The 26729-nt window shown below is 41.3% G+C and overlaps 1 protein-coding gene across 14 annotated transcripts in view; it reads left to right on the top strand.

The window, feature by feature from the left end:
* The window catches only part of FARP2 (FERM, ARH/RhoGEF and pleckstrin domain protein 2), a 75180-nt gene that overhangs the window by 11843 nt on the left and 36608 nt on the right, over positions 1-26729 (top strand). For 12 of the 14 annotated variants that reach the window (XM_032119972.1, XM_032119974.1, XM_032119966.1 and 9 more), the window contains 7 exons: positions 8047-8151; positions 9569-9611; positions 13226-13304; positions 15287-15384; positions 17396-17510; positions 24914-25061; positions 25838-25933. In XM_032119972.1, the coding sequence (XP_031975863.1) occupies positions 8047-8151; positions 9569-9611; positions 13226-13304; positions 15287-15384; positions 17396-17510; positions 24914-25061; positions 25838-25933 (684 nt within the window). The remainder of the gene's footprint in view (positions 1-8046; positions 8152-9568; positions 9612-13225; positions 13305-15286; positions 15385-17395; positions 17511-24913; positions 25062-25837; positions 25934-26729) is intronic. The other 2 variants (XM_032119967.1, XM_032119970.1) reach the window with 1 other exon arrangement.

A 26729-nucleotide genomic window follows, 5' to 3' on the forward strand; every position in this document is an offset into this window, starting at 1 on the left:
GAATGGGGAGGCCCTGGCACAGGGTGCCCAGAGAAGCTGTGGCTGCCCCATCCCTGAAGTGTTGGACAAGGCCAGGTTGGATGGGGTCTGGAGCACCCTGGTGTAGTGGAAGGTGTCCCTGCCCATGGCAGGGGGTGGAATGAGATGGTCTTTAAAGTCACTTCCAACCCAAACCATTCTGGAATTCTGTGAAAGCCCAAATCAAATCTGGTGAATGTGGGCATGGACGATGGTTTTGAGGCAAAAGCATAATTAATGGAGAAGGACTTGCAATTTTAATGAGGTGGGTTTTTTTATGAACAGAGGAAAACAAAGTATTTTCTATGTTTAAAATGACTTAAAAATATAGTTTTATTTATATGCATATACACACTTATGAAATGAGGCTGTGCACGGTCCCAGGAGCACTGACAGTCTGAGTGTGTGGAGTGGCCAGGCCTGTCGGAGGGAACGGGCATAGAAAGGTTCAGGGGTTCATGCAAGTGTGTAGGGGCTTGTAACAAAGTTCAAGGGGGGAAAATTGACATCAGTCTCCTGACTTCCTAGTTCCTTCTCTTTATTAGCTTGTGTGAACAAAGTAGGTGCTTAGACTTTTTGTTATGAACCTGAATTTGGGATCAGCCACCCCAAAGCAGCTCTTCTCTGTGATAGTGTCACTGTTGTCACCTGGATGCTTAATTATTAACAAGCAGGAGCTCAGGTGCCAAATCATCCAGCAGTTACCTGTGAAACTGTCCAAGGATGTGGCCCACAGTGTTGATTTATGCAACTTCCTTCTTCCCCAAGTAGTCTACAGCAGTGTGTGAAGTAGAGGTGTGGGGGTTCATGTATCTATTTACCCCTCCAGGTAATGAAAACAACTGAGAATTTCTGCTTGGTGCCCACTTTGTGGCTCCTCCACGTTGCTGTTTGTACACCGGGGCACCGTGTGTTGGCTGAATGCTCTCAGCCATGTCGCTGCTTGCTTTTACTCTGACCACAGTGTGTTTTATTCCAAGTAGTTTGGTGTTTCAGCACAGCACCATTTCTAAAACTTAGGACCGTTTTTTGTCTCCACGTGCTCTCTACCTAAGTATACACTTTCCAATCTCCTTCACATAATTCCCTCCCTTTTGGGAATCTTTCCCATGTCAGCCAATTGTTGTTTTCCTACTTTCAGGCATCCAGCAAGTCTAGCTGCTCTGGAAAAGCTTGTTTGTTGGGTAGAGCTGGTTCAATTGGCAGTGATGTGCTTTGACATTGCCTTAAATGATCCTTTAAATGATCATAATTTTAAAGCTCGCCTTAATTAAATGAGCCAGAGGCTTCCATTTCTAGAGTAATTTGTCTGGCTGTGGATTCTGCTTAAAAAAACTCTGACAAACCCACATCAAAACCAACCACTGAAATCTTAGGACAAAAAAAAAAAATCATGGGGAGAGAGTCTTAGAATGATTTTTTTTTTTTTCCCCCCTAAACAAAAAATTATGCCCAATATGGAGTGTAATAATGGAACTTAAAATAGCTCTGAGATTTTTATTTGGGTTTGCAGCTTCCATATTTGAGTAAATGGTATTTCAGTGCTGTGTGGAAATACTGTAACACAATAATTCTTCTTTCTGTAACATAATAACTTCTTCTTAATAAAGGACTTTCAAGATGAAAGTGCACGCTGTCTCGTTTTGTGATAATGAAGCCACATTGTAAGACTGCTGTTGCAAGAGGGAAACCCAGTAGCTGAACTGTGCTCTCTAGGGTGGAAAAAAAAGTTTTGGGGAAAAAAAAAAATCATACCAGCAACTAGGGCAGAAAGGTGGATGAAGTTCCACAAAACTCATGTGTGCTAGATCGGCTCCTACAGGTCTTCACCTAATTCTGGAAGAATTGAGGATTGGCATCCTCACTCAGTGGCAGGATGGGACTGCAGGTCATCAGGACCTTGTATGAGAGTCATGTCTCCAGCTGGGCATCCTGTGCTCTGTAAGCTGCTAAATGCTCTGCAGACTATTCTTGGTGTGGTCTCTTAGTGAAGTAACCTGTAGTTGGGACCTGTCAATGTAGAAGAGTGAAAAAATAAATGTATTTAAATACCATTTTCTTCACAAAGAGTTAAGAGAAAAATTGAAAGAATTGACACTTACTGTTAAATGTTCAGATGATCAAAATAGAATAGTATTTAAGCAATTTGGCTGAGCACATGAAAACAGTGTTTGACAGAGTTATTACCTGGTGCTTGTTTTTGTGGGGGAGCAGGGAGTATTTTCATTGGAGTTACTAGTTCCATTTGAAATTGAGGAAATTAATAAAGTACTGAAAAGGAAAGGCGGTTGTTTCTTGCTTTTCCAGTCTGCAGATTGAATACTAGATACAGAGCTGTAAGGTCATCTTGTTTCAGCCATGAAAGCACAAACTTAATGACTGGTATTCCTTGCCATCTTAGATTATTTCCTTCTTTCTAATAAGGATTCTAATGTCCACCCTGTATTCAGAAATGCATTTTTGTTTATGTGTGGCATTAATGATGGTTATTAACAGGGAGTTTTGAGGGTGTTTTTTCTGTCTCACGCTTCATTTGGACAGAGATCTAACAGATTACGGAAGGGCTGGAGATAAACAGAGCTATAAACTCACCAAAATGTTTGCATATTTCTGATTAAGAAAGGAAACAACAAGTCTATGTTTAGTTGCGAATCGTCTATTTTTTTTAATTTGCCAAAAAATGAAAAATCATTTTTTCATTAGGAAGCTCTCTAAAGTGCCCCAGAGAAGAAAAACCAATAAAAATCTGTGTCTGTTGAAGGGACTTTTATTTAAATCAGTTTAGTTTGCTTTGGCCATTCACAGGGTGCTCCACGTTGGCTCTGTGTTTCCTGCTTGTCAGTGGCGATGTCAAATCTAAACTTCTGCCTCTCCTGCACATCCACTATTAACTAGAGGATTTGGTCTCCTGACAGTTGCAGATTTCTGTGACACAAAAATCCAAGGTGTTTGCTGGTGCGTGGGTCCAGTGGCTCCCCTGGCTCTGGCTGCACAAGAGTTTCCATTCTATACCTCAGTTTTATAACTCTGTTTTTTTCCAAACTCTTGACTTTTGGACTGATTTTCCCTTCCATTTTATCTGCTGCCAAAAGTGGATTTCTCTTTTGGAAAGTTGGAGCAAGGGCAGCTTGCCAGTTTTGGAAGATGAGAATACTCCTTATGAAAATACTGGGGTTTTTGGTTTTTAAATTAGAATATGTGGAAGCAGGAAGTTAAGATGTTCTGGAAGACAAGTTTGGGAGTTAAGAGAGGAAGAATTGATTTTGATAATATGGAGCTATGGTCTACTGAAAATCCTAGGCTATGAGTTTGTTTTTCTCTCTTCCTAAGCTCAGATGTTAGGGCAGAGGGGGAATCTGCCATGTAGGTAGTGATTTTTGAGAAAATAGCAAACACTTGGCTCGATTCTCCCCTCTGCTCTGCTCTGGTGAGACCCCACCAGGAAGACATGGATCTGCTGAAGTGAGTCTGGAGGAGGCCACAGAGATGCTCCAAGAGCTGAAGCCCCTCTGGTCTGGAGCCAGGCTGGGAGGGCTGGGGGTGTCCAGCCTGGAGAAGAGAAAGCTCCAGGGAGACCTCAGAGCCCCTTCCAGGGTCTAAAAGGGCTCCAGGAGAGCTGGAGAAGGACTTTGGACCAGGGTCTGGAGGGACAGGACAAGGGGGAATGGCATCCCCCTGCCAAGGGCAGGGTTAGATGGGATATTGGGAAGAAATTCTTCCCTATGAGGGTGGTGAGGCCCTGGCACAGGGTGCCCAGAGAAGCTGTGGTTGCTCCATCCCTGGAAGTGTCCAAGGCCAAGTTAGACAGGACTTGGGGCAACCTGGGATAGTGGAAGGTGTCCCTGCCCGTGGCAGGGAGCTGGAATAGGATGAGCCTTAAGGTCCCTTCCCACCCAAACCATTCTGTGATTACATGGTTCTATAAAAGTAACTGTTGTTACAACTTTAAAAAAAGTCTTTATATTTTACTCCTCTGTCCTAAGCATTCCTAACATTAAATATGTTTATTTTTCTGATAAAGTAAAAAATACAGATACCTCCATGAGGCAAGAAACTTCAGCTGGGAATGCTTATTCCTGTTTGATGCTGTCTTGGCAATGAGAGGGCCCTGTCTGAAGGTGTAGTTTCTCTTGCCACACAGGGCTCTCTCTGTGCTGTTACTGCCTGTCAGGGTACCCTGCTGGCATTTGCACAGCTCTGAGGGAACTTTTCAAGCTTGACCTCACTACAGAAATCAATTTGAAATAAATCTGTTCTATTGAACAGTCTTCTGATGATGACTTGTTAAAATTATCTACAGTACAGTTGGAGCTGGGTCACTGAGGAAAGCTGTTGTTAGCTGCCTATTTAGTTTTTTTACCCTGTTTTCTTGTTCTTCCTTTTTATGTGAAATAATTCAGTAATATCACTAGTCATTGTCTTGGCAGAAAATAAAGAGTAATTGAGAAGTTTGGAATGGAAAGTATGCCATGTTGTGAATTTGTATTGAAAGCAGGACCTTTATGAACTGCATTCATGCAGCTACTTGCCCTGATGTCAAAGTTACAGTAATTAAGGAATTACTTAAAGTATTTTGCTTTGTGCTGCTTTTATGCAAATTAAACAATAACATGGAGCTGCCCACTACATCACTTTTGTTTCTGTCTACTTCAAAATGTTCAGCTCTTTGGAAAGGATGGTTATAAATGTAATAACTTGAGGAACTAAATAGTTCTAAGAGGAGTTTTCCCAAATAATTTGAGGTGTAATAATAAAAGACTGTGTTCTGTCTCAAGCTTTTGAACCCCATTTTTATTTTAAAATAAAATTAATGCTGTTCTTTCAAAATGTGACATTTATCCTTTGAAGGATGCAAAAGGATACCGAGCTTGAACTGGGCTTTTTCTTAGCTTGTCAGTGTAAACGACACCCAAAATTACAGTTGGTAGCCCAAGCAAAATTATTTTACGCTTTTAACATTTGGATGTTAATACCTTTATAATTTAATCAGTTGCCAAGTGCTTCCAGCTCCAACCATCTTAATTTCTTCATCTCCAGTTTCTCTTGAAGGAGACAAGTTTCTCTTGACAGTGGAAGGAGAGAAGTGCCAGGGATCTGTGCCATATGGGCTCTTTTCTTGGGAGAGATGAAGGCAGCTAGATTGTCTTCAGGCACGGAACTTGATGGAGCCAAGAGATGTGACTCAGTTTAAATGGAAGAAATCTGTGCATTAGAATCTAGTTGGGATAATTTTAATGCCTGTGTATGGAACTAGCCATGCACACAGATTCCTTGATCAGTGCAGCACACATTTTGGCTGTAAAACTTGTCTGATTGCTAGCAGGTGTCCTTCACGAGTTAATCCAAGTGTATCAGTTCTAACAGAAGGTGGTTGGAACCAGAATCGCTTCTTGTTTCATGAATGAGAAATCAGAGATCTGGGTCACAGGACACCTCCTGTTCAGAGGCTTCTAAAGGTTTGTAGATTGTGGATAAGGTTTGTCCATGAAAAGGCAAGTGGCATGTCCCATCTTCTGCACATGAGGTTGGTCAGGGTACTGCTGCATCCCCACAAACATTGCTGGCTGAAAAGTGTTCCCTTCTTGGATCTGAGGGGCCTGGGAGAAGGAGGTGTACAATAACAGATGTGTGTGGATGTACCTTAAAAAAAAGAAAGGGTCCTACTATATTTGAGGATATTTTCTTCTGTTACTATTTGAAGATTTATGCGCAAGTCCATCGCAAGAAATTTGTTTCAACTGGAATTAAAAAACATAGTTACCAGAATGCATTTCTCCAGGCTTGTGTGTCTCCTGTGGCAGAGTCTGTAACCTGCCTGGGAAATGTGCAGGAGACAGCAGAGAAAGAATGTCATTTACTGGAGATGTGGCTTGCCATTACCTGTATCATTCCTTATTTCATTGTCACCATTTAAAAACCAAAACCCATACCCACAGAGTCTTCTGCAAGCACAGATTTTGGCTAAAAAAGTTCAGCTCTATTCTTACCAAGACAATGCCTTTTTAGACGTGACCAAACTTGTTCAGAAAAAGAGATGAGTACTCCTGCTCATGTACCGTGTCAGCACTCAGCCTGGCATCTCTGTACCCCTTGCAGTCACCGAGAACTGGATCATTTCTCCTGACTTGCAGTTTTATTTGGGGGTTTCAGCATTAGTGGCCTGAGCCAGTGTGATACCAAGGAGCTTTTTGAATGGCTTGTGTTTGCTCCAGATGAATTCACCTGACTGAAGCTGTGGTGGCTCTTACAGGTAGCGTGGCTGGTGAAAGCCTGAGTGAGAGGGACAAGCCCATCTTGTGTCGTTCTCTGCCCTGCTTCTGTGCTTTTCTCTGAGTGTTGGATTCAGTCAGCTTTGCTCACACCACTGCGGATACCAAAGCTGTTTCAGATTTGCAACACCGCATGGCTGTCAGACTTTCTTTCTATGAAATTTCGGGGTTTTTTTAAGTGTTACAGAGGCATTTGCACAATTCTAAAAGCATTGGCAGTTTATATCTTTTTCCTGTAAGAGGCAATTACTTTTGAATTTTTTATGCACCTCAGTGATGTGAAAGTATTTCCCCAATGTTCACCTTATTTTTTACCTTTTAAGCCTAAAATAGCACATTTTTCCTCTCGGGTATTTTAATTTGCATTGTATTAAATTATTCTAATTCTAACACTAATTTGGCTTTAAAATGAAGAAGGGTAGATTTAGATTAAATGTTGGGAAGAAATTGTTCCCTATGAGGGTGGTGAGGCCCTGGCATGGGTTGCCCAGAGAAGCTGTGGCTTCCCCATCCCTGGAAGTGTTCCAGGCCAGGTTGGACAGGGTTTGGAGCAACCTGGGATAGTGGGAGGTGTCCCTGCCCATGGCAGGGGGGTGGACTGGATGGGCTTTAAGGTCCCTTCCCACCCAAACCATCCTGTGATTCTGTGATAATTTATTATAATGCCTAATAGTTTTAAAGGAGGTACTATTCTGAGTGCGTAGAGTCATTAGAGAGCTCTGTGCCTGCTTTGGTGGCAAAGTCATAGAGTCTTCCATCACTGGACTTTTCCAAATGAGCAAAACCCCGGTGGCATCAACGCTGCCAGAGTGTTCTGCTGGATAACCCGGCCAACCAGAATGCTGCCACACCCTGTCACCACGGCTGGGGGACTGCTTCCATGGTCCAAGGTGTAGCTTGGTGGCCACGCAACCTCCTGCTGAACCCTGCTAGGTTTTGTGTGTTGCTGGAATGGGATGCGACAGCCTTTTTGGATCCTTTCCTGAGTGATGAAGGTGGACTGATGTGTGGGTTCATAAATGCTGTTTTCCTCCTGGTGCCTGCTACAGTCACAGGGGGAGAGATGCTGAGAGCAAGCTGGGTGATTGAACCAGCAGCCCCAAGTGTTGCTGGTTTGGGTGTGCTGTGGAAGTTCGCTCCTGTGTTGCTGTAGGTGTTTGTGGCTTTGCCCCTAACTTGACTGTCAGAAAGGGTTGGTGAGGGAGAGATTCATTGAAAGGATTCCCCAGCAAGCGTGGTGTGAGAGGAGGTTTGGTTGGGTTCCCGCTGTCCACAGGCATTTCCAGCCTGGTTGGTGCGAAGGCTGCGTGTGGCCCTGGGGTTCCTGGTGTGGGAAGGAGTGAGGGGTCTGTGTGGAGCAGGGATTTGGCAGCTCCTGCTTCCATGTGCTGCAGCTGAGGCAGACCGCACTACTCAGCTACACAAACAAACGTGTGGGTTTATTGAGGGAGCTGCAAATAGCCTGCAGCTGGTCTCCTCAGCTCTCTGCTGACCCTGCTGTGAGCAGGAGACTGCATGTAGGTGACCTCCAGTGGCCCCTTCCAACTTCAGTTCCTCTTGTTCTGAGAAGGATTTTTATATGGAGTCGTGTCTGTATATTAGGTGTTTGTGTGTTACAGTGGCAAGAATAATGTGAAAAATCTTTGTGGTATTTTTTTCTCCAGTTTCTAAAGATGCCGTTTGTTTTTGAATTTGCTGTAAACTTATTCTTGTTTATTCTTATTAATCTCACTGTAACTTTTTTTTATTGCTTCCTTAGTCAAAGTGTTACGGCCAGACGTTATTGACAGAAGTTTACAAGCATCTGAATTTGATTGAATCAGACTACTTTGGAATTGAGTTCCAGAATATCCAGTCATATTGGGTGCGTACAGTTCCCTGATGAATTTGGTATAATGAAAAGGTTGGGTGAATGCAGTTCCTCAAGTGACAAAAATTTCTCAGTCTGCTGAAGTCTTCTGTAGTCTCCTGTGGGATTATCTCTTGGATTCTTGTAAATCTGTTTCACTCACCAGAATGACGAGAGCTATTAAAGCAGAAGGGAGGAATCAAATTCTGCTTCTTGTTACATTTCAGAAATTATATAAAGCAGTTAAATAGCTGCTGATGTTCCTACTTGCAGGGACAAAAATAAAATCCTCCTGTCCTCTGAAAGGGGAAACATGAACTCAAAGTGTACTCTGTGGAGTGCTCATAAAATCAAATTACGATGTGTAATTTTTGTAGTGTTTGTATTTATCCTCAGTTAATTCAGTCATCAATTAATTTTCCTGAAGAGCCATTACAAACCTCTTTCTAATCAACACAAACCTCAGCAGGCACACAGGCCTGCAACCTTTTTAAATCATTGATCTAGATCAATGCTGACACCTTTAAGCCTCCTAGTCACTTATCCTGTACGTTGCAAAGAGGACAATGTGGCTTCTAAACTAGAAAAGGTTCCCCAAACTTTCTTTTTGGTTTGTTTTGGTTTGGTTTTTTTAACATTTTTACTTACTTTTTTTAGTTTTAGGACTCACATCCAGAAAATATGACTGAGAACATAGGGAATGCTAGTGGCACTAATCCATGCTGCTCTTGAGCTGAGGAAACACAGTAAAGCTTATTTAGTTTCCATTTCTTGTGCATGGTGTCCAAACTGTTTCTGCAGCTAACAAGGTTCTTAAAATCCTCAGCTGTCTTTTAAACAGAGCAGTAACTAATAAGGACCAAACATAATTGTCTTGTAACAATTTTCTGTTTGGAAGAGTGGGGAAAATAAAAGGTTGAGCTTTCAGAATATTTTGCATTACCTTTATGGATGTTCTTTTTAGTAGAACAATAGTCTTAAAATGTGCTTGTCGGAAGGGAAAAAATGGAGGGAAGCTAATATTGAGTAAAAACCCTTAAGTAGGTAAAAGTGACAGAAAAAGCACAGAAGGGAAAAAAATGTTGGACCTTTTCATGTTCTGCAGACTTTCTGTAATTCTGCAGCCTGGCTTCTGTCAGACTGTGGGTTTTGGCATGACTCCTGTCCTCTTGGTAGTGGGGCTCTGCTTTTGCTGACTTGGCTCCTCTTCTGTCCAGATGAGCTTTAAGCACAGATCAGTGGCTTTTCTATTGATGCATGAGAAATGTCAATTCAAATAGATAAGTACACTTTTTGCAAAGCAAAGGAATTACTGCATTGAGGAAGAAATGCTACTCATAAATTACTGTTTAATTTGAATTTACTTTTGATGTTCTCATATTATATTTAATAAGAATGTAAATTTGTAGCTTTTTTTCCTCTTCAATTTCAGATTTGGCTGGAACCTATGAAACCTGTTATTAAACAAGTACGGAGTAAGTAGTTTTAAAAAAGGAAGTTTTCCTTAATTTGCGTCTTCTTTATGTGGGTTGCTTTCACAATTACTACTTGATGTACTGGTTATGCTTCCCTGCAAATTACACATGGTAGGGGTGATGGAGGTTCCTGCTGGGGCATGCCAGCCTGACATTTCAATAGGTAGTATGTGGTGGGTGGAATGGAAACTTCCTGAGGGTAGGGTTCTTTCTCTGATAAATATCTGGATAGGTTGGGCCAGCTGGTGTGACGTTGAAGTGAAATATAACACTTGCTGTGTTAGCTTTTGGAAGTTGTGTTGTCATACTGTGGGAAGAAAAAGGAACATTTTGGTTGATTCCCATGTCAGCTCTTTCCACGTGCTCAGGAGCAGCTTTGCTGGAAGAGCAGAGGTGGGGATCTCCCACCTGGGTGGTGCCTGCAATATCAGAGCCTCTGCCTTGGCTGTGAAGTGTGCTTGTGCTGCCTGGCCTGGAGGATCCTGCAGTAGTGATGCTGTCTTGTCTTTATACCACCTAAAAAGTGTTAATGTGACAGGCACTTTAAAGGCCAAAAATAGTTGAAGAATGCAGGATGCTGGGTGGTTCTTCAGATGTTGAAAGATTAGATCCAACTTTTTGTTTTTCCCCTGTAGAACACAGTTAAGCTATTTGTTTGTTTTGTGGCTCTGATTGTAGAGGCTTTGTGGAAGAACAAGATCAGGAGGGTGTGGTGGATTCCTACTCCTTTCCAAATCCTGTTGAAATATGTTGAATATGAGTACTGGGAAGTAGCTTTTACTTACCCTTCTGTTTAAAATTGATTGCCAGAAAATATGAAATCATCAATTCTAGCTAATTTTTTAACTTTAAGGTCATGATTTTGACTTTTGTCAACATTGTTTTTTAAGCAGAAGAGCCAAATCATCTATAAAATAAGGCTCCCTTAGGAGAGTACAGAATATTTTCACTCTATTTTTCCTGCCAAAAAGATGTTGGGAGTGCCATCTTTTTATATGCTCCTGGCTAGAGGGATTTATGTCCTAGTCAAAAGACCTGGTGGATCATAGGTCTGCAGTGCTGCTTGGTTACTCCTTCTGTATCCTCTCCTACACTATGTAAATTGTGGAAACTTGACCTTAGACCACAGACAGTGTTCCCTGATGATACAAATATTGTTCTAAAATGGTCTAAAAGCATGGGGATGTACTAAGATTTATGGCTGCTCTGCAGTCTACCACCCATGTTGTGTTGCCAGTGAAACGGAAAGATTTATTTAATTTTTAAAAAAAAATTAGTCTGTAAGAGATACCAGTCAGTTGTCTGGCAGATGTTCACATTCTGAAATCAATTTTAAATTGCTTGAAATGTCCTATTTTCTGTAGGTTGGGGGCTTTGTTTGGTTGGGGGCTTTTTCTGCAGAGTGTGATGATTTTGAAGTTAACCATTTAACTTTTAGTCTGACAGCAGGGGAACACAGATGTTACTGGCTTTAGGGTGGTGATCTTGCTCAGACCTGTTGGTTGATGTTGCTGGTGATGGCTGTGTACCTGCAGATAAGCACTTCTCAGTCTTTGACATCCTCTCTAAAAACAAAAGTTCTTCTCCCAGTTAGTTTTGGCTAATGACCTATCATGACATACACTGAACTTTCTCTTGTGTGATAAGGTTTGGGGTTTTTTTTATTAAATTCAGATGAATGCAATCAGTTTTACTACTGAAGCACTCCAGATGGGAAGGAGTTAGGATCCAAATTTCCAGCCTCCTAACAGGCACACAGTATCAGGTTGACATTTGGATACCTTCTCTGAGGTGTTGCCCCTTTATATAGTGTTATATTCACCATTCCTGCCTGGGTAATTTTTCCTCACATCCTTTTTGTTTCTTGCTTTTGCTCAGACTTGGCTTCTTAAAATGAATTCTGCATCTTGGTTAAGACTGGGTAAATGTTTCTTTTCCTTGTTGCACTTCTTTGAGTGCAACTCATTCATAGAGAAGAGGCAAGATTGACCAAACAAAAAGAGGAGGGTTGTGTGACAAGAGCAAATCTGCAGTATTATGTTTTCAGTTTTTTATATTTGTTAGCATTTGATGTAAGTGATGCTTGAAACACTTCCAAAATTGCTCCCACATTAATACTTCCACTTGACTGGCATCAGTAATGTGCAGGACTGTTCTTAACCTTGTGAAGGTCTTCCAGAGGCTCAGAATATTTTCAGAAATTTGATGTAAAATTTTGGTCTTTTAACTGGAATCATTAAAACTGTTTATTTTCTTCACTTGGTGTATCTCTAGAACTGTGGAATCCTTAATCTTTGCCAAATGTGAGCTTTCTGTGTCATTATAGGGTGTTATTTCCAGCCTCCCTTTATTTCTAGACACTACACTGTAATTAGGATGTGGATTTTAGGTTTTTTTTCATTCACCAAAGCTTTGGTAATTCTGGAATTGGAGGCTGGGAGCTGCTCTTGTCATAGCTGTGATAGTCTGTGAGTTCTCCCAGCTACTTGTCAAAAAGCAAAGTTTGTTATTCTCTCATTAGCAACCAAGAGGGTGAGGGGAAGGAACGTTTGGCCTGTGGGAATCAGGTATTCCAGACAGAAGAAATCAGTGCACTTTGGGGCTGATGGGGTTAAACTTTGGACTTTGACAGGCTTTAAGAGAGCTTGGTGCTTAAAATAAATTAAAGCAGGCTGCTTGTGCTCCAACAAGTTTGATTTATTTTTAATTTGGCTAAGTTTACTTTGAATTAGCAGTGGCATGGGGAGTCCTGGGGGACTGTGCCTGGCTCTGGTCCAGAGGGTGCCTGTGGACATCAGGTGGATGCTCAGCAGGCTCCTGTAAGCAAAGGCTGGCCAGTGTTTTGCCTGCCTGTGGAATACTTGGCCTCATTTGCTTTAAGGCAGGGAAAACAATGGGAAAACAGTGGTGCCCAGTCCTGGCATGGTGAGAGACGGTCAGGCCCTGTAGTAATTCCTTCAGAAATCCAGGTGGAACAGGGATTGTGGTTCTGCAGGCTGACTTGTGATGCTGGAACTGTTAATTCAGAGCATTATGGACTGTTCCCAAGGGTGAGCAAGGGTTCTCTTTAATTTTGACAATTAAATTAGTTTTCTTCTTGTTGTTGAGATGTACAAGAACGGTGTTGAAAATGGGAGGACATGGGTATTACCAGACGTGCTGGGAGCAGGCTGCAAACACCCTTTTATCTCCATGGCGAGCCAGCTGGGTGTGCTGGCATCAGTCCTGATGGTGGAAGTGGGTGTTGGGAGCCTGTGGGATGTGTCTCCCTCCTGCTCCCCTTCTGGGACCCTCTCCCTGGGTCACCTGTGATGGTCTTTTATGCAGCCAAGTAGTTGCTTTGGGGTATTACAGACTTCATGTTGCATGAAACTCTTTCTCCAGCATTCAGCCTGCAGACTCACCTTGTCTGTGGTATCCAAGTTCCTCTGGAAATCAGCTGCTCTATCTCCCTTGACATGGACAATCTACACCAGAGCCTGCTGTGGTTAGCTGGGATTTGAAATCTGCCTAGACTTTCTTTGTGTTATTTTTATGCCTGTTGGCAAACAGAATATGCATGTGTTCATGAAGAACACCAGTTTTTTTTGTGAAATTACCAACTTTTCTTCTAGGACCAAAGACTACAATGCTTCGTCTGGCTGTAAAGTTTTTCCCTCCAGATCCGGGTCAGTTGCAAGAGGAATATACCAGGTAAAGTATTTTTAGAACCATTGGACTTGTATTACATACTGAATTAATAGAGTAGGAGGGCAGCACAGCTGCTTCCAAGCAAAGCTGAGATGGAAGATGAGTGAAAGAGCACTTACAGTGAATGTTACAGTTCCAGCAGACAGGTGTTGGCAGATGAATGTTATCAGAAAAAATACTTTTCAAAACAGAAAACAGCACAGTCCTTGAAAACAGAGAAGAAAGTGTAACAATCACTCTGGATGTGAGATATGATAAAATGAAATACAACTGAAAAAAAAAGAAAATTTGGGAATGGAGTGACTCCAACCAAATGGATTGGGATGAAATGAGGCACATTGAAAAGGACCGAAACTTGCCAAAATTGCACTTACTGAAACCCCCAAATCAGGGAACAAAGTCAAACAAATGTTACCAGAAGAAATACTTTTTCAAAACAAAGAACAGCACAGTCTCTGCTTAGGGTTAGGCTTTCCAGCATCATGGTGTCAAGGGAGTCAGAGTAACAGAAAATACTAATGTTTATAAACAGTGCCTGTAGAGTAAACACAAAATAATCAGTACATATTTTAATAAGTGATTTAAACTTCCAAATCTCACACTTGCAAGCACACTTCACTGTTCACATTTTTCACCCTGCTTATCATGGGTCATTTTTGCTGATTGCTAATTGATCTATGGTCAATTAAGCAGCCCTATCCACCTACTATCACCTGGGGATCTGGTTTGAAGTCTGTGCCTCTAACAAGGACATTACCCAGATGTTGTTATTTAAAGAGCTCATTTGGTGCTTTTCACAGTTTCACTACTTTTAATTGGAATTCCTCTTAGAGAGGTTCCTTATTATCCTTCAGATGTATTTAAGAACAAAACCAGCATGATAACTGTTGTGATTGTCTCTTGTAAGGAGAAATACTACCTAAATATTTCCTTTGCACCAAGTTTTCTTATATTAACTGCTGTTTCATATAGGAAATTCACTAGGAATACAGCTTTTTAGAGCAGGAACTGTATTTTGCCTATTTATTGAGTATTTATGGTCTGCACTTAAAGCAGCTGGATAGTTAATGATGCTGTTAATGATAATGTATTCTTTATTGTGAGTAAAGTACTGAAGAAACTGAGAGAGCTCATCAGACATGCTGAAAGCAGGGCACACTTTTTGAGAAGCCTTTAATACATATTTACAGTAGTTTAAAATTTAAAAAAAACCCTACCATTCAATAACTTTTATTATCTTTTTGCTTCAGGAATAAAGTTTTAAAATAAGTTCTTCTTTAAAAAACATTATTGCTATTTCTCAGGTTGTAATTCAGTAAAGAAAAAGGATCAGTCTGTCAGTTTGAAGGTTTGTAGTAGCGAGTTGTTGCCTGTTTACTGGAGTCCTTCCTGTATCTTCTTCCAAGTAAAAGGAACAGCATAGAAAGCTGTTAAACAGAAATTATTCCTCTTTAACCACTGAATGGGAAATATTTTAGTTGAACTAATATAGCAGTATAAGAAAAGTAAATTGAACTTACTGTTTTTGTAGGCTGCTAATATAGTTCTGGAAAATACAACTGCTGAGTAGATTAGTTGAGTGCTAACAGAAGTGCTTGTCAGTGTTCCTAACAAAATACTGGAATCTCAGTGATGTTCTTCCATCTTTTTTTCTAATAGATAAGATCACTTGAAGTGTTCTTTAAGTTTCTTTCCAGCTAAAAATGACAGCTGCTGTTACTGCACAGACAAAGCCTGCTTAAAATGTGGTTTTCCTTCTGCTTCCTTGTACCTGTGAGTCCTTTTGTGCTGGTGAATTGCACTGGACTAGTCACAGGTTATTTTGGTTTGATTTGATACTCCTTGGTAGCCAGGCTGTTGTGTTATTCTTTGGAGAGCAGAAGGATCAGGAGATGCTGCCTTTATAACCTTCTGCTCAGTTGTTCTGTTGTCCTTTCCTGTGTCAAGATGGTCTGGGTAACTGCAGCCTTGTACCTCTCCTCCAGGTACCTGTTTGCATTGCAAATCAAGAGGGACCTGGCAGAGGAGCGACTGACCTGCAGCGACAACACGGCTGCTCTGCTGGTCTCCCACCTTCTGCAGTGTGAGTATCCCAGCTGGGCTGGCACTGCTGACGGGGCCAACCCATGTTAAATCGCACACAGAAGCTTTTGGTAACTAAAAGAAGTCTCTGTCTCACAGTATTTCCTTCTCCACACACTGTAAATATGTTGATTTTCAACCCTGGGATGGTCATCAGGGCTGGTGTGGGGAGGAGCAGCTGGTGCTTATGTAGGAGGTGAATTTGGCTTCAGGGGGGTAGTACGAAACCAGCCCTTTGCTGTCTGTTTCCCTGGCTCTGCAAGCTGTGTTGCCAGCACTCCACATCTTCCAGACAGCTGTTCCCACCTGTTTCTGTGCTCCCTCAGCTTCACTTCTCACTTTCCCTGTGTCTGGGAGGAGATGGCTGTACAGGAACTGGGTGAAATACAACTAGAGCCATGCTGGAACAGGCTCTGCAGTGGGGCTGTCGGCAGCTTTCCTCCTCACTGGGACTGAAAGTGGAAATAGGAAGCAATTTTTTTGGAAGCACTCCATGCTGCTGCTGGCTCAGCCTGTACATGCTTAAAGACCTAAAATGTGGCCTTTGAGACAAGGAGGGTGGAAACCTTGAGTGAGTTCAAACACCAAATAGCTGGAGCAGCAGCTGAAGTGTTCACAGGTCTGCAACCCGACCTGCAGACAGGGCCTGTTGGTGGCTCTTTGCTGGCTGGCAGCAAAAGCTGATCAATGATGCTTCTTCACATGTGCACAGCTAAATAGTTATTGGTTGTCTAATTCTGCAATGCAATATAATAATACAGTTATGATAGTATTACTTCTGGTGATTTTATTGGAAGAGCAAGTCTGTCTTGTATGTGTGCCATCAGTGAGTGACACCTCAAAACCTGCTCATGATTTTCCAGCACTGTGGAGCTGGTGAGCAGATCTCACCATCAGGCCTTGCTTAGCTTGATTCTGCCCTTCTGAAAGGTGCGCTGTGAGAAAGTTTATTTTCAGCAGAAATTATTTTACAAAAGCACCTTTCAGTACTTTTCACTCGTTCTTTCATGTGCTGGCTTGATTTTAAACAGGATTTGCTGTGTTCTTGTCAAGAACAAGCCCAGTTCTTTCTCTGACAGTAGCTGATGGCAGATGCAATGGGGAAGCACTAAGACATAGAGCAAGCATATGGCAACTCTGCTGCATCCATCCCATCATCACTGCACACACAGCACCACAGACTGACTCTGCATCTGGGTTTGGTGGTCCTTGTATTTGTCTAATTTTTGAATTTGCTTATATTTTTGGCATCCTTCCACAGAAATGAGCTTCACAGCTTAGTTTTTGAGAAGATTTTAGGATAACATATATACTTTTAGCTTTAAAAACCTTTTGTGTTTGAATTTAATATTGCAACTTCATATTTTATTATTAGGAAAAAAGTAAATGGCTTTTAAAAATTTATTTGTTCAGCTTGTAATTTTTATATACATTTGCCATATGTTCTGCTTGCCTTGTGCTTCTGTATTCCAAGCCAAAGACTTCTGGTCATTTCATGTTGTATCAGATGGAAGCTGTTCTGCACTTTACAATAATGCTTCTTTTTTTCTGTAAATCTCTTCCTAAATTCACAGCATTGCATCTGAAAGACATGGATATGTGAAGGGGAGACCAAAATTCCAGATGTAATTTGCCATCTTCCCAAGTAGCCTTGTCTATTACTATTTTACATATATTTACTAAAAAATAAATTGAATTATGATGTTTGGTATAAGGTATCTGTAAGGAAGAAATGTTCCAGACCACCTCACAGGTCTTCTACAAGTCTCACATCTTGCACCCATAAGAAATCTAAATTTTCCAGACCATGTTCAAATACTGCTGTAATCCCCTGGAAGTCATTTTGGGATAAATATGAGTTTGGTAAAATGAAGCTGGATACAAAGCATCATGCACAAATTTGAATCATTAAAGGCTCTTGTGGTCTCTCTAATTCCTTACCAAGTACTTCTGTCATCAATCCTTTCTCATGGTTTCTTCTTACTCTAACATTGTTTTGTTCTCTGTCGTAGCTGAAATAGGGGATTTCGATGAATCGGAAGATCGAGAACACCTTAAAACAAACCAGTATTTGCCAAACCAGGAGAAACTTGAGGGAAAGATCCTGGAGTTCCACAGGAAGCATGTGTAAGTGAGGATTAATGTAAAGCACTAATGTAACCCTGGGGCAGCAGATGGGCTTGCCTGGGGGAGGTCGAGCAGCTGCGTGATAAGATGACGTTAGAGTGTGTAAATTAAACACCATTTGAGCAAGAAAAGTTGGGTGTAGCAATAGTTACATAGTCAGGATGGAGTTGTTGGGCAGTGGTTTTTCTCAAGTGATTTTTGCAGTGTATCTTTAATAGTGTGCCAAAGACAGCTGTCATGTAATAATGCGTTTATGCAAAATTATTCTTCAGAATTTCCGTTCTACAAAGTTTGTTTTGCCAGCATATGCAGAGCTCTTGCTTTTGTCTAAATAATTAGATATCAATTGCATCATATTCTTTTGCTACACATTAAGCATAAGGGAGATGGAGAAGGAGGGAGGGAGTGGGGAAGAAATAACTTCCATCAGAATTCATGTAATACCTTATCTTACAGCTGGGTATTTTTGAAATAAGGGAAGATTATTGGTGACAAACTCTGCCACTAAAATAAAATTATTTCCAACTTGGAGTCAGGAACTGCAGGAACTTACTTTTCTGTATTTTTCGAGACCTTGCATATTAGGATTTAGCAGTTCTTTTATAAATTTAGAAGTTCTTTTATAAATTGCGAATGTTCACACACACATTTTATTGTGCATGCTTGTGTGTTCTAATCCAAACTTAGATTTTCCTTTGCTCTCTGTGGGTAAACTTGTGGATTGTTGCTGACTGATTTTCTTTTAAGACTGAACAAAGGTTTTTCAGGGCAGCATCTGTGTTTAAAGACACATCCTGTAGTATTGGAAAATTAGTTCCTGAGAATTTCAGTGATTAACTATTTGCTGTTTATGATCAGTCATTTTAACTTGTACTGAAATTATTGTTAATGATGAAATTTCAGCTTTGTCTATTCTTCGTGAAATCAGGTGGTTACTTTTTTCTGCTTTTGAACCTTTGAGGTGCACGTGGAAATGATGAAGAAAAAAATAAATGTTTTAAAGTAATTTTGAAGTAAATTAAAATACGTGGAAGGATTCTTCACCTTGGGAGAAGGTAGCTGGAGGAGGGGCACCATTCATTTCATTATTTTTCTCTTGTCTAAAGAAAAGTGCTGAAAGAATTAGTAACTTCAGAGCAAATTAAAAGAGGGAAACATCCTTTTCACAGAACTTGTAGCAATATTGTGATACTGCTGCAAGGTGCTGTGGAGTCTGAAGATGCAAATGGGTCATGCAAGGTTTTGATGACGCCATGCAGTGTCGGCTGATGGCTCTCAAATTTGAGGTGAAATGTGGGATTTTTAGATCTAAGTACCCCCAGAGAATGGACAGAACAGCCCACTGTTAGTCATGTACCAGGATTCTGTTGAGCTGATTCTGCTTGTGGGGAATTTTCCTGCTTTGCTTCCCTTGATGGAAGGGTTGTGACTGTCTTCTGAGTCAGGGACTGGTAGTTTTGTTAAATGGATTTGAGCTTTTTTTTTTTCAAACAAGTTTCTTCTAATCATTCGTTACAGTAAGGAAAGTTTGTATTTTTGCCTTTTAGGAAGGAGTCAGAGGAAGGTTAATAGGTAAAGATGCCTTGCCTCATAAATGTACTTTGCAAAATTAGTATCATGAGAATTGCATTTAATACAGCCATATTATTAAAATGATTGTAAATCTGATTTTAAGGCAGTGTTTTAGAGGTATATATGCAAGCCATGTTAAGATTAACAGCTGAGGTATGTAATTACAAATGGTTACCATGGAATGTGAGCAATACCTGGGTACCTTGAAGGCACGTTTCAAATTTCCCCTGCACCTTTGGAAACATTTTTGTTAGAGAGATGTCATTTTGCAAGCACTGCAATCTTACAATTAGCTGTGGCTTCCATGGTTTAACCCCAGCTTAGCCCCATCAGCTGCTAGCTCCCCCTTGGTGGGTTGGGGCAGAGATTTGGGAGGGTGAAAGTAGGAAAATTCACACCTTGAGATACAGACAGTTTAAATAGCTGAAGCAAAAGCCGCACACTCATGCAAAGCAAAACCAGGAATTCATTCCTTACTTCCCACGGGCAGGCAGGTGTTCAGCCATCCTCAGGAGAACAGGATCTGTTCATGGGTAACAGTGACTTGGGAAAACAAACAACATCACTCGAAATGTCCTCCCTTCCTCCTTCTTCCCTCAGCATTATATGCTGAGCATGAGGCCATACAGGGTGGAATATCCAGCTGGGATCAGCTGTGCCCCCTCCCGAGTCCTTGTTCCTCTCCCAGCCCCTCCCTGGTGGAGCTGGGTGTGGAGCAAAAGAGGCCTTGGCTCTGGGCGAGCTTTGCTGGGCAATAAGGAAAACACCTCTGGGTTATCAACATTGTGTCGAGCTCAAATAGAAATCACAGCTACTGTGAGGAAAATTAACCCCGGCCCGAACTAGCGCACACATCCCTTCCCTCTTCCCTTAGGGAGGATTGACCACCCTTTCCCATCTTCAGCAGTTGAGCAGGGTTCTGTGTTTTCTCAGTGCAGACATGTTTTCCCTCATTTGTGTTCCAAGGAGCAGGCAGGAGCAGGGACCTGGGCGTTTGGCTTTTTCCTGGCGACGCACAGTGCAGTTGGACAGACAAAATTGCTTCTCTATCATGTTATCCTGGTGTGTCATATTTTTACTTTTTTGGTTTAATTTTTTATGTCCTTTAATTACCTTATTATTCCCCCACTTACCTTTAGCAGACTAATATTTTTGAGGCCAGGTTGGATGGGGCTTGGAGCAGCCTGGGCTAGTGGAAGTTGTTCTTGCTCATGGCAGGGGGTGGGACTGGATGATCTTTAAGGTCCCTTCCCACCCAAACCATCCTGGGATTCTGTGATTCTTTCACTGATGATTGCTCCTGACAGAGATTTCTTGTACAAACTGGGTGTCCAGGAAGAGAAACCCATTTCTGGCAGGATGGCTCATCTCCTCCAGATTGTTTCTGTGGCACTTTCTTTCTGCCCCAGTTTTCCCTTCCTGTTTTAATTACTTCACTGTAGCTATTAGAAGTGGTAGAACATCATCACCCTCAATAAAACAGAACCTGTGTTTCCAATCCATTCTGTATATGGAGAATGTTGTAATTGGAAAGATGGCAATTGAATGCTTATTTTCTATTAAACATATATTTTTTTTTACATTTGTAAATCCTTTATTTTACTTTCAAAAATATAGCAATGTGGTTTCTATACTTTGCAAATGTAGTAATGGTAAACAAGATGAGTTATATTTTTGGTGTAGCACATTAGTTACTGCTTCAGCAAGAGCCTGAAGTAACTTATTTTATTTCTATAGTTAATTAAAAATAAAAGATGTATATTTTGTAGATGGTGTATTGGTACTGGTGCAGTTAATTCCTGGTACCCAGGCACTCAAAATACAATGTTTTCTGCCTTCCTGTGAGTAGTGGAATACTTGCTGCAAGGTGAGTGCAGGATTCAACATGACACATTTTGCCTGTGTTCACATGTCTGTGGTTTCTTTGTCTGTACATACATAAATCAGGAAAGAATTAGAAGATTTAATAGATTTATATTTACATTTACTGTTATCCCTCATGTCCTTTCACAACGTGTTAGCTTAGTTGTCCTTGGATTTAAATTCTTTAAATTGTGTGTAAACTAGAAAAACTCTAACTTGACACTTCATCTTTAAAGTTCTATGTTAATCACTGGGTTTAAATACTCTGTAAATCACCTACCACTTGACAGCATTTATTTTGAATCCGTTGCCGTGGGAATATTGTATCACAACCAATATTTGTCTAGCTGGATGGTTGTAAGGAACCTCTACACTAACATCTATTGCACTGACAGCAGTTTTTGCTGGAAATACTGATATTAGTGTGTCGTCCATTGACCTGGGGAAGATTAAGTAGATTTATCTGCTTAATGGCTGGACAAAATTAGAGCAGATTGTTTTGGCACTGGGCTGTGCAGCTAAGCCTGCAGGCAGCATCCGAGGGCAATTTCTGAGACTGCCTCTCTTTGTACCCGTCTGTGGTACAGTCAGAGCTGCCTGGCTCTGCTCCCAGCTCCTCCACACCAGGCTCAGCCTTCTTTGGTGGGTACAGGCAGGTTGTGTGCAAGTGAACATTCTTAAAATTGGCTGGTATCTTATTTTTAATGCTCTGAGATGTGCTGTGCTTTGGATCATATGTAATGGTACACGAAATAACTGTCAGTGGTTCTACATCAGTTACACCAGACTGTTCATGAGGAATTTTTAGTACTGCAGAGCTCCAATTTTCCTCTTGCCGTTTTTTTGTTTTGCCTTCCTTCCCTTCCAACCCTCCTTCCCAACCTCAGCACCCTCTTTAAAAGACAAAGCCCTGCTTTCATTCTTAATGTCGCTGTATTCAGAAGAATTACAGCAGGAATTAGTGTGGGTGGGAGTTACACACAGTGCTCTCAGAGTGTAACTCAGGAAGCTCTGGCCAAAAGTAGGATTTATGATCTACCTCTTTTGTCTTGTATGTATTTAATAAATAGGAACCCTGGTACTCCAGCTTTTTTGATGCAGTTAAGGAATCTGTGGTGGAAATGGAAACAACACTCAAAGCCAATATTAAAAGCACTTGCTTCAGTGTTACTCATTTCAGTGAGGGGAAGAGAAATCTGCTTTGCCAGTTGAAACTCTAGACATAACTAATACATGTAGTAGTAACACTGGTAGAAATGCAGCTACGAGGCTCTCTCTGTAGTTTGGCATTTCTGTTTCCATTTGAAATCAGGTTTTTGTTCCTCTTATATTCTTCCCTTTATATTACATGGTCACATAACAGTGACGTTTGGGTAAGGGTGGATTATGGAATGAGCTTGTAAAGTCAGGAATGTCATTGAATCCCTGCCTTCTGGACGTGCCAAAATGAATTTGTGATTTCCTGCTGTAGTGTTTTAGATTCTTTGTTTTCCCCTCCAGAATGAACAAGGCAACAGAGTACTGCTGAAATCCTGTTGTCAAACTTGTGTGCAGTCAGGCTTACTTTCTCAGGGCATTTTGTGTATGTGTGTGTTTTACACTAAAGAGCACTTTAGTCAGTATCAAAGAAGCATTGCTTTTACTAACAACTTCTGTTTTTAAAACCATAGCATATAAGTTTCATAATTGTATTCTGAATTGTAGAGACAGCTCTATTTATATTAAAAAAAAAAAAAATCTATATGGCACTAAACAATTGTTTAATCTAACACATGACTCTAGGTGGGTTGAAGGAGGTATTTTTAAGGAGTATGACTAGAAAGGCCAGTCAAGGAAGCAGGAGAATTTATTTAGTACAGATGTTGTGGTTGGCACTGCATAGTACACAAAAATAGGTAATGCTAAAAATAGTTTATCACCTGTTTTAATGAAATGAAATGCAGATTTGTGGAAGGAAGGCCATTTTCTTCTTGGGAAAAAAGGCTTGTAAAATTTGCTTAGTCTGTGTGTGCAGGAATCTAATCCGGTTTCAGCCCTGGTTGTTTGTAAATAGATAATAATATTTGTTTAGCACCGGTGTCTTCCTTGTATCATTACATTTATCCTAGTGAACTTGCACATGGAAGTAATTTGGTATTTATTATTTCTAATCATTGTCAGCAGTGATGTAGGGGGGTCAGTTTATCCAGCTGTGGCTGCTACAGCCTCACTGCTCTGAATGCCCCAGCGGGTCCTGTGCTGCTGGTGTTTCATAGAATTCTAGAGTGGTTTGGGATGGAAGGGATCTTAAAGCTCATCTTGCTTTGACCTGCTGCCATGGGCAGGGACACCTTCCACTAGCCCAGGCTGCTCCAAGCCCCGTCCAACCTGGTCTTGGGCACTTCCAGGGATGGGGCAGCCCCAGCTTCTCTGGGCACCCTGTGCCAGGGCCTCACCTCCCTCACAGGGAAGAATTTCTCCTAATGTAATCCTAATCTCAACTCTTTTAATTTAAAACCATTCCCCTTCTCCTATCACCTTCTGTCCATATAAAAAGTCCCTCTCCCTGTTTTTTATTAGCCCTTGTTAAGTACTGAAAGGCCACGGTGAGCTCTACCTGGAGCCTTCTCTTCTCCAGGTGAACACCCCCAGCTCTCCCAGCCTGTCTCCAGAGCAGAGCCACTCCAGCCCTTGGAGCATCTCTGTGCCCTTCTCTAGTCTTGCTTCATTTTATGGAGTGTCCACTTATGCTGGGGGCCCCAGATCTGGAGGCAGCTCTGCAGTGGGGTTTCCTGAGGGTTAGCACAGGCAAAGGTTCTCCTGCTTTTCCTGGTTCTCCTGGACCATATTATGCCTAAAACTGGGTAATAGTGTTTTCTTGCAGGATATTTCTGGTTCAGAGACCTACTTGGGTGACATGCTTATGTTTGTGATAAAGACTTTTTTGCTTTGCAGTGTAACCGGGGCATGATCAGTAGCAGCAGTCGGACTTGATAATCTTCAAGGTCTTTTTCAGCCTTAATGATTTTATGATCCTATGATTCTAAGAATTCCTTCATTTCCACAGCACCATTTGCTCGTTCATGGAGGACCTTTAACTCCTTGTCAGGACCCATGAACTTACAGAGAGTGCTTTGACTTAGAGGGCAAAGCTCTTGTCAGTATGAGTACCAGCTGAAAATGCACTGCAATCTAACACACTCCCTCTCACTGAGAAAAACGGGGGGATTGAGGAAAAAAAGAACCGTTTTCATGCAGGAGAGGCAAAGTGTTAGTGGTTTGACGTCAGCTAAGCTGGGGAGCAGTCAGTGAGGGCTGAAACTGTGACAGGTGTGTGCCAGAGTCAGGAACAGTCTCTGTGTTGTGGTTTTGGACCTTGTGCACCCTTACAGAGCAGTTGCTCCTGTCTGTGTACAGCTTCCTCCTGTTTTTAGGGTAATTTTGACAGCAAGATGAGGTTTCATTTAAAGATCCTTCTCAGGATTCCTTGGCAGAGAGAGAATTATCCAGCCAAAGACTGGAGGAATGTGTTGCACCTGGAAGTAATAGAGTAATAATCTTGTGGTCCCAAAACCTGACCTGAAAAGGGTCATTCTGTTGCAATATTTGCATTGTTTCTGTTTTGCTGGCTGTGCAACTCTACCAGCTCTCACTTCTTATCTTAGTTAATGCTGATGTGTACACAAGCAAGCAGAAGGAGGAGCACTGTGGATTGAATTTGGATTTGTTTAACTTCATAGTTTCTAAACTGAAAAAGCTCTGAGCTAATTAAAATCTCTTTCAGCACTTGTCCTGGGATGCATTTGACATTGGCCATCAGCTGTGTCATTACAGAATTTTCAATGTTACATGTGACTTGGAGTGAAACCACCCAACTAGATGAGACAGAAAATTTTAGTGCCAGAGTTCAGACTTAAGTGTGTTAGCAGTGTTGGCAGTATAGTAGAACCAGGTTGTTCTTAAAACTTTATTTTTCTTCCTCATTACAGGGGTCAAACTCCTGCTGAATCTGACTTTCAAGTGCTTGAAATTGCCCGGAAACTGGAGATGTATGGCATCAGATTCCACCTTGCCTCTGACCGTGAGGGCACCAAAATCAATCTGGCAGTTTCACACATGGGTGTGCTGGTGTTCCAGGTACAGATGGCAAACTGTGTCTGTCTGTCCTTTAGCAAGTCTGGGAGTAAGTCTCCCATTCTACCATAAGGTATCTCTGATGTCTTGAAAATCTAATGTGTTCTATGGTCAAGGAGTGTCATTTAAGCTCCCAAAATACTGGTCGGTGCAGCTTGTTCTTGTGCAGAGTGAGGAGCATCAAAACCAAGTGACAGTAAAGTAGAGGGTCTTTGCTTGAAGTTAGGTGTGTCATCAGAGAAAATCAATTCATTTGGAACAGGCCTGGGTCACGTCTGTCATCCTGGACTTTTGGTTTGGTTTCTCTTCTTTTCATATTCCAGTGTATTTTTGCTGGGATATTGTTGCTCTTATTGTATAGGAATGCTGATTGATTGGAGTGGTTGGGCCAATTAGTGTTACTATGTTTGTTGTATTAAATAAGTGACTCTGTGCTCAGAGTCCTGTTTATGAAAGCAGTGATACTGTTTTCCTCTCCCCAAAACACAGAGGCAGCTGATCTACTGAAATATCTCTGTTTGGGTGCTCAGCTGAGTCTTACCTGTCCTTTAGTTACTGTGGGGCTGCTTCTTTTGGAGGTGCATCAGCCACTGCAGTCCTGCAATTCCTCTCAGACTGCTCAGTGGCCTTTCTTGTTTAAGGGAATATTGCTACCAGAACTAAAAATCCAGCTGAATGTGTCCACATACATATGTCTATGTACCCACAACAGAATTTTATTTGGTACTCTGCTTTTCTGACACTTTTGCTAACATTTAATCGTTCTCATTTTAATTCAGGGTAACACGAAAATCAATACCTTCAACTGGTCCAAGGTCCGTAAACTGAGCTTCAAGAGGAAAAGATTCCTTATTAAGCTCCACCCAGAGGTCTGTGTAAGTTTTACTGTACTATAGACTGGTCAGTGTTGAAAAAAATACCTACGCTTCATTTTATTATGAACGTTTCTGGAGTTTGTGATTTTATGAAACAGCCTCAGCAGGGCAGGCTTGGCTTCATCATTCACGGGTAAATCCTTCCTTTCTCACCCCACAACTTAGGATCTTTAGGTTTTGTGTTTCAATCTCAGCTTATTCTTGACACAAGCTTACACAGGTATAAATGTAAAACAGAGAAGAATTAGTAGACCCAGGAATTTGGTGCACCCTGTCTCAGTACTTCTACTTTGAAAAATTATATCCACTTTCTTGAATCAAATGAGAATTACCTGATACATCTCAGGTAGGAATAGGTGGCTGAAACCGTATTGTTGTAGCTTCATTTTAAGGATGGTATGATTACTCTTGCTTCATCTTTTCTATACAACTGTATAGCACAAGTGTTATTTTTCATGCTTAGCTGATTTACAGTAGACGTTTTTGATTGCAGATGTCATCAAAGTTGTTGTTGCTTCCACGCTGGATGACTAGATTGCACTCAGTTTTTAATTTATATTAAAATTGAGGAAAAAACCAATTTTGGACATACTATAATTTCATGTATCAAGGACACCTGAAACAGGACACACTGTCTGCTTGTGTAGCAATGTGTCTCACAAAGAGCCCTTCAGAAATTCCATGAGATAACTGTACTCTGACGTATGCAGTATTTTCCAGTTTTGTCTAAATTTCAGGGAAACAAGCATCAGAACTCTTAGAAAAAGATTACTATTTTAAAGTAGCTACTATTTCG

Source organism: Corvus moneduloides, chromosome 10, assembly GCF_009650955.1.
Source record: "Corvus moneduloides isolate bCorMon1 chromosome 10, bCorMon1.pri, whole genome shotgun sequence".
NCBI lineage: Eukaryota > Metazoa > Chordata > Aves > Passeriformes > Corvidae > Corvus > Corvus moneduloides.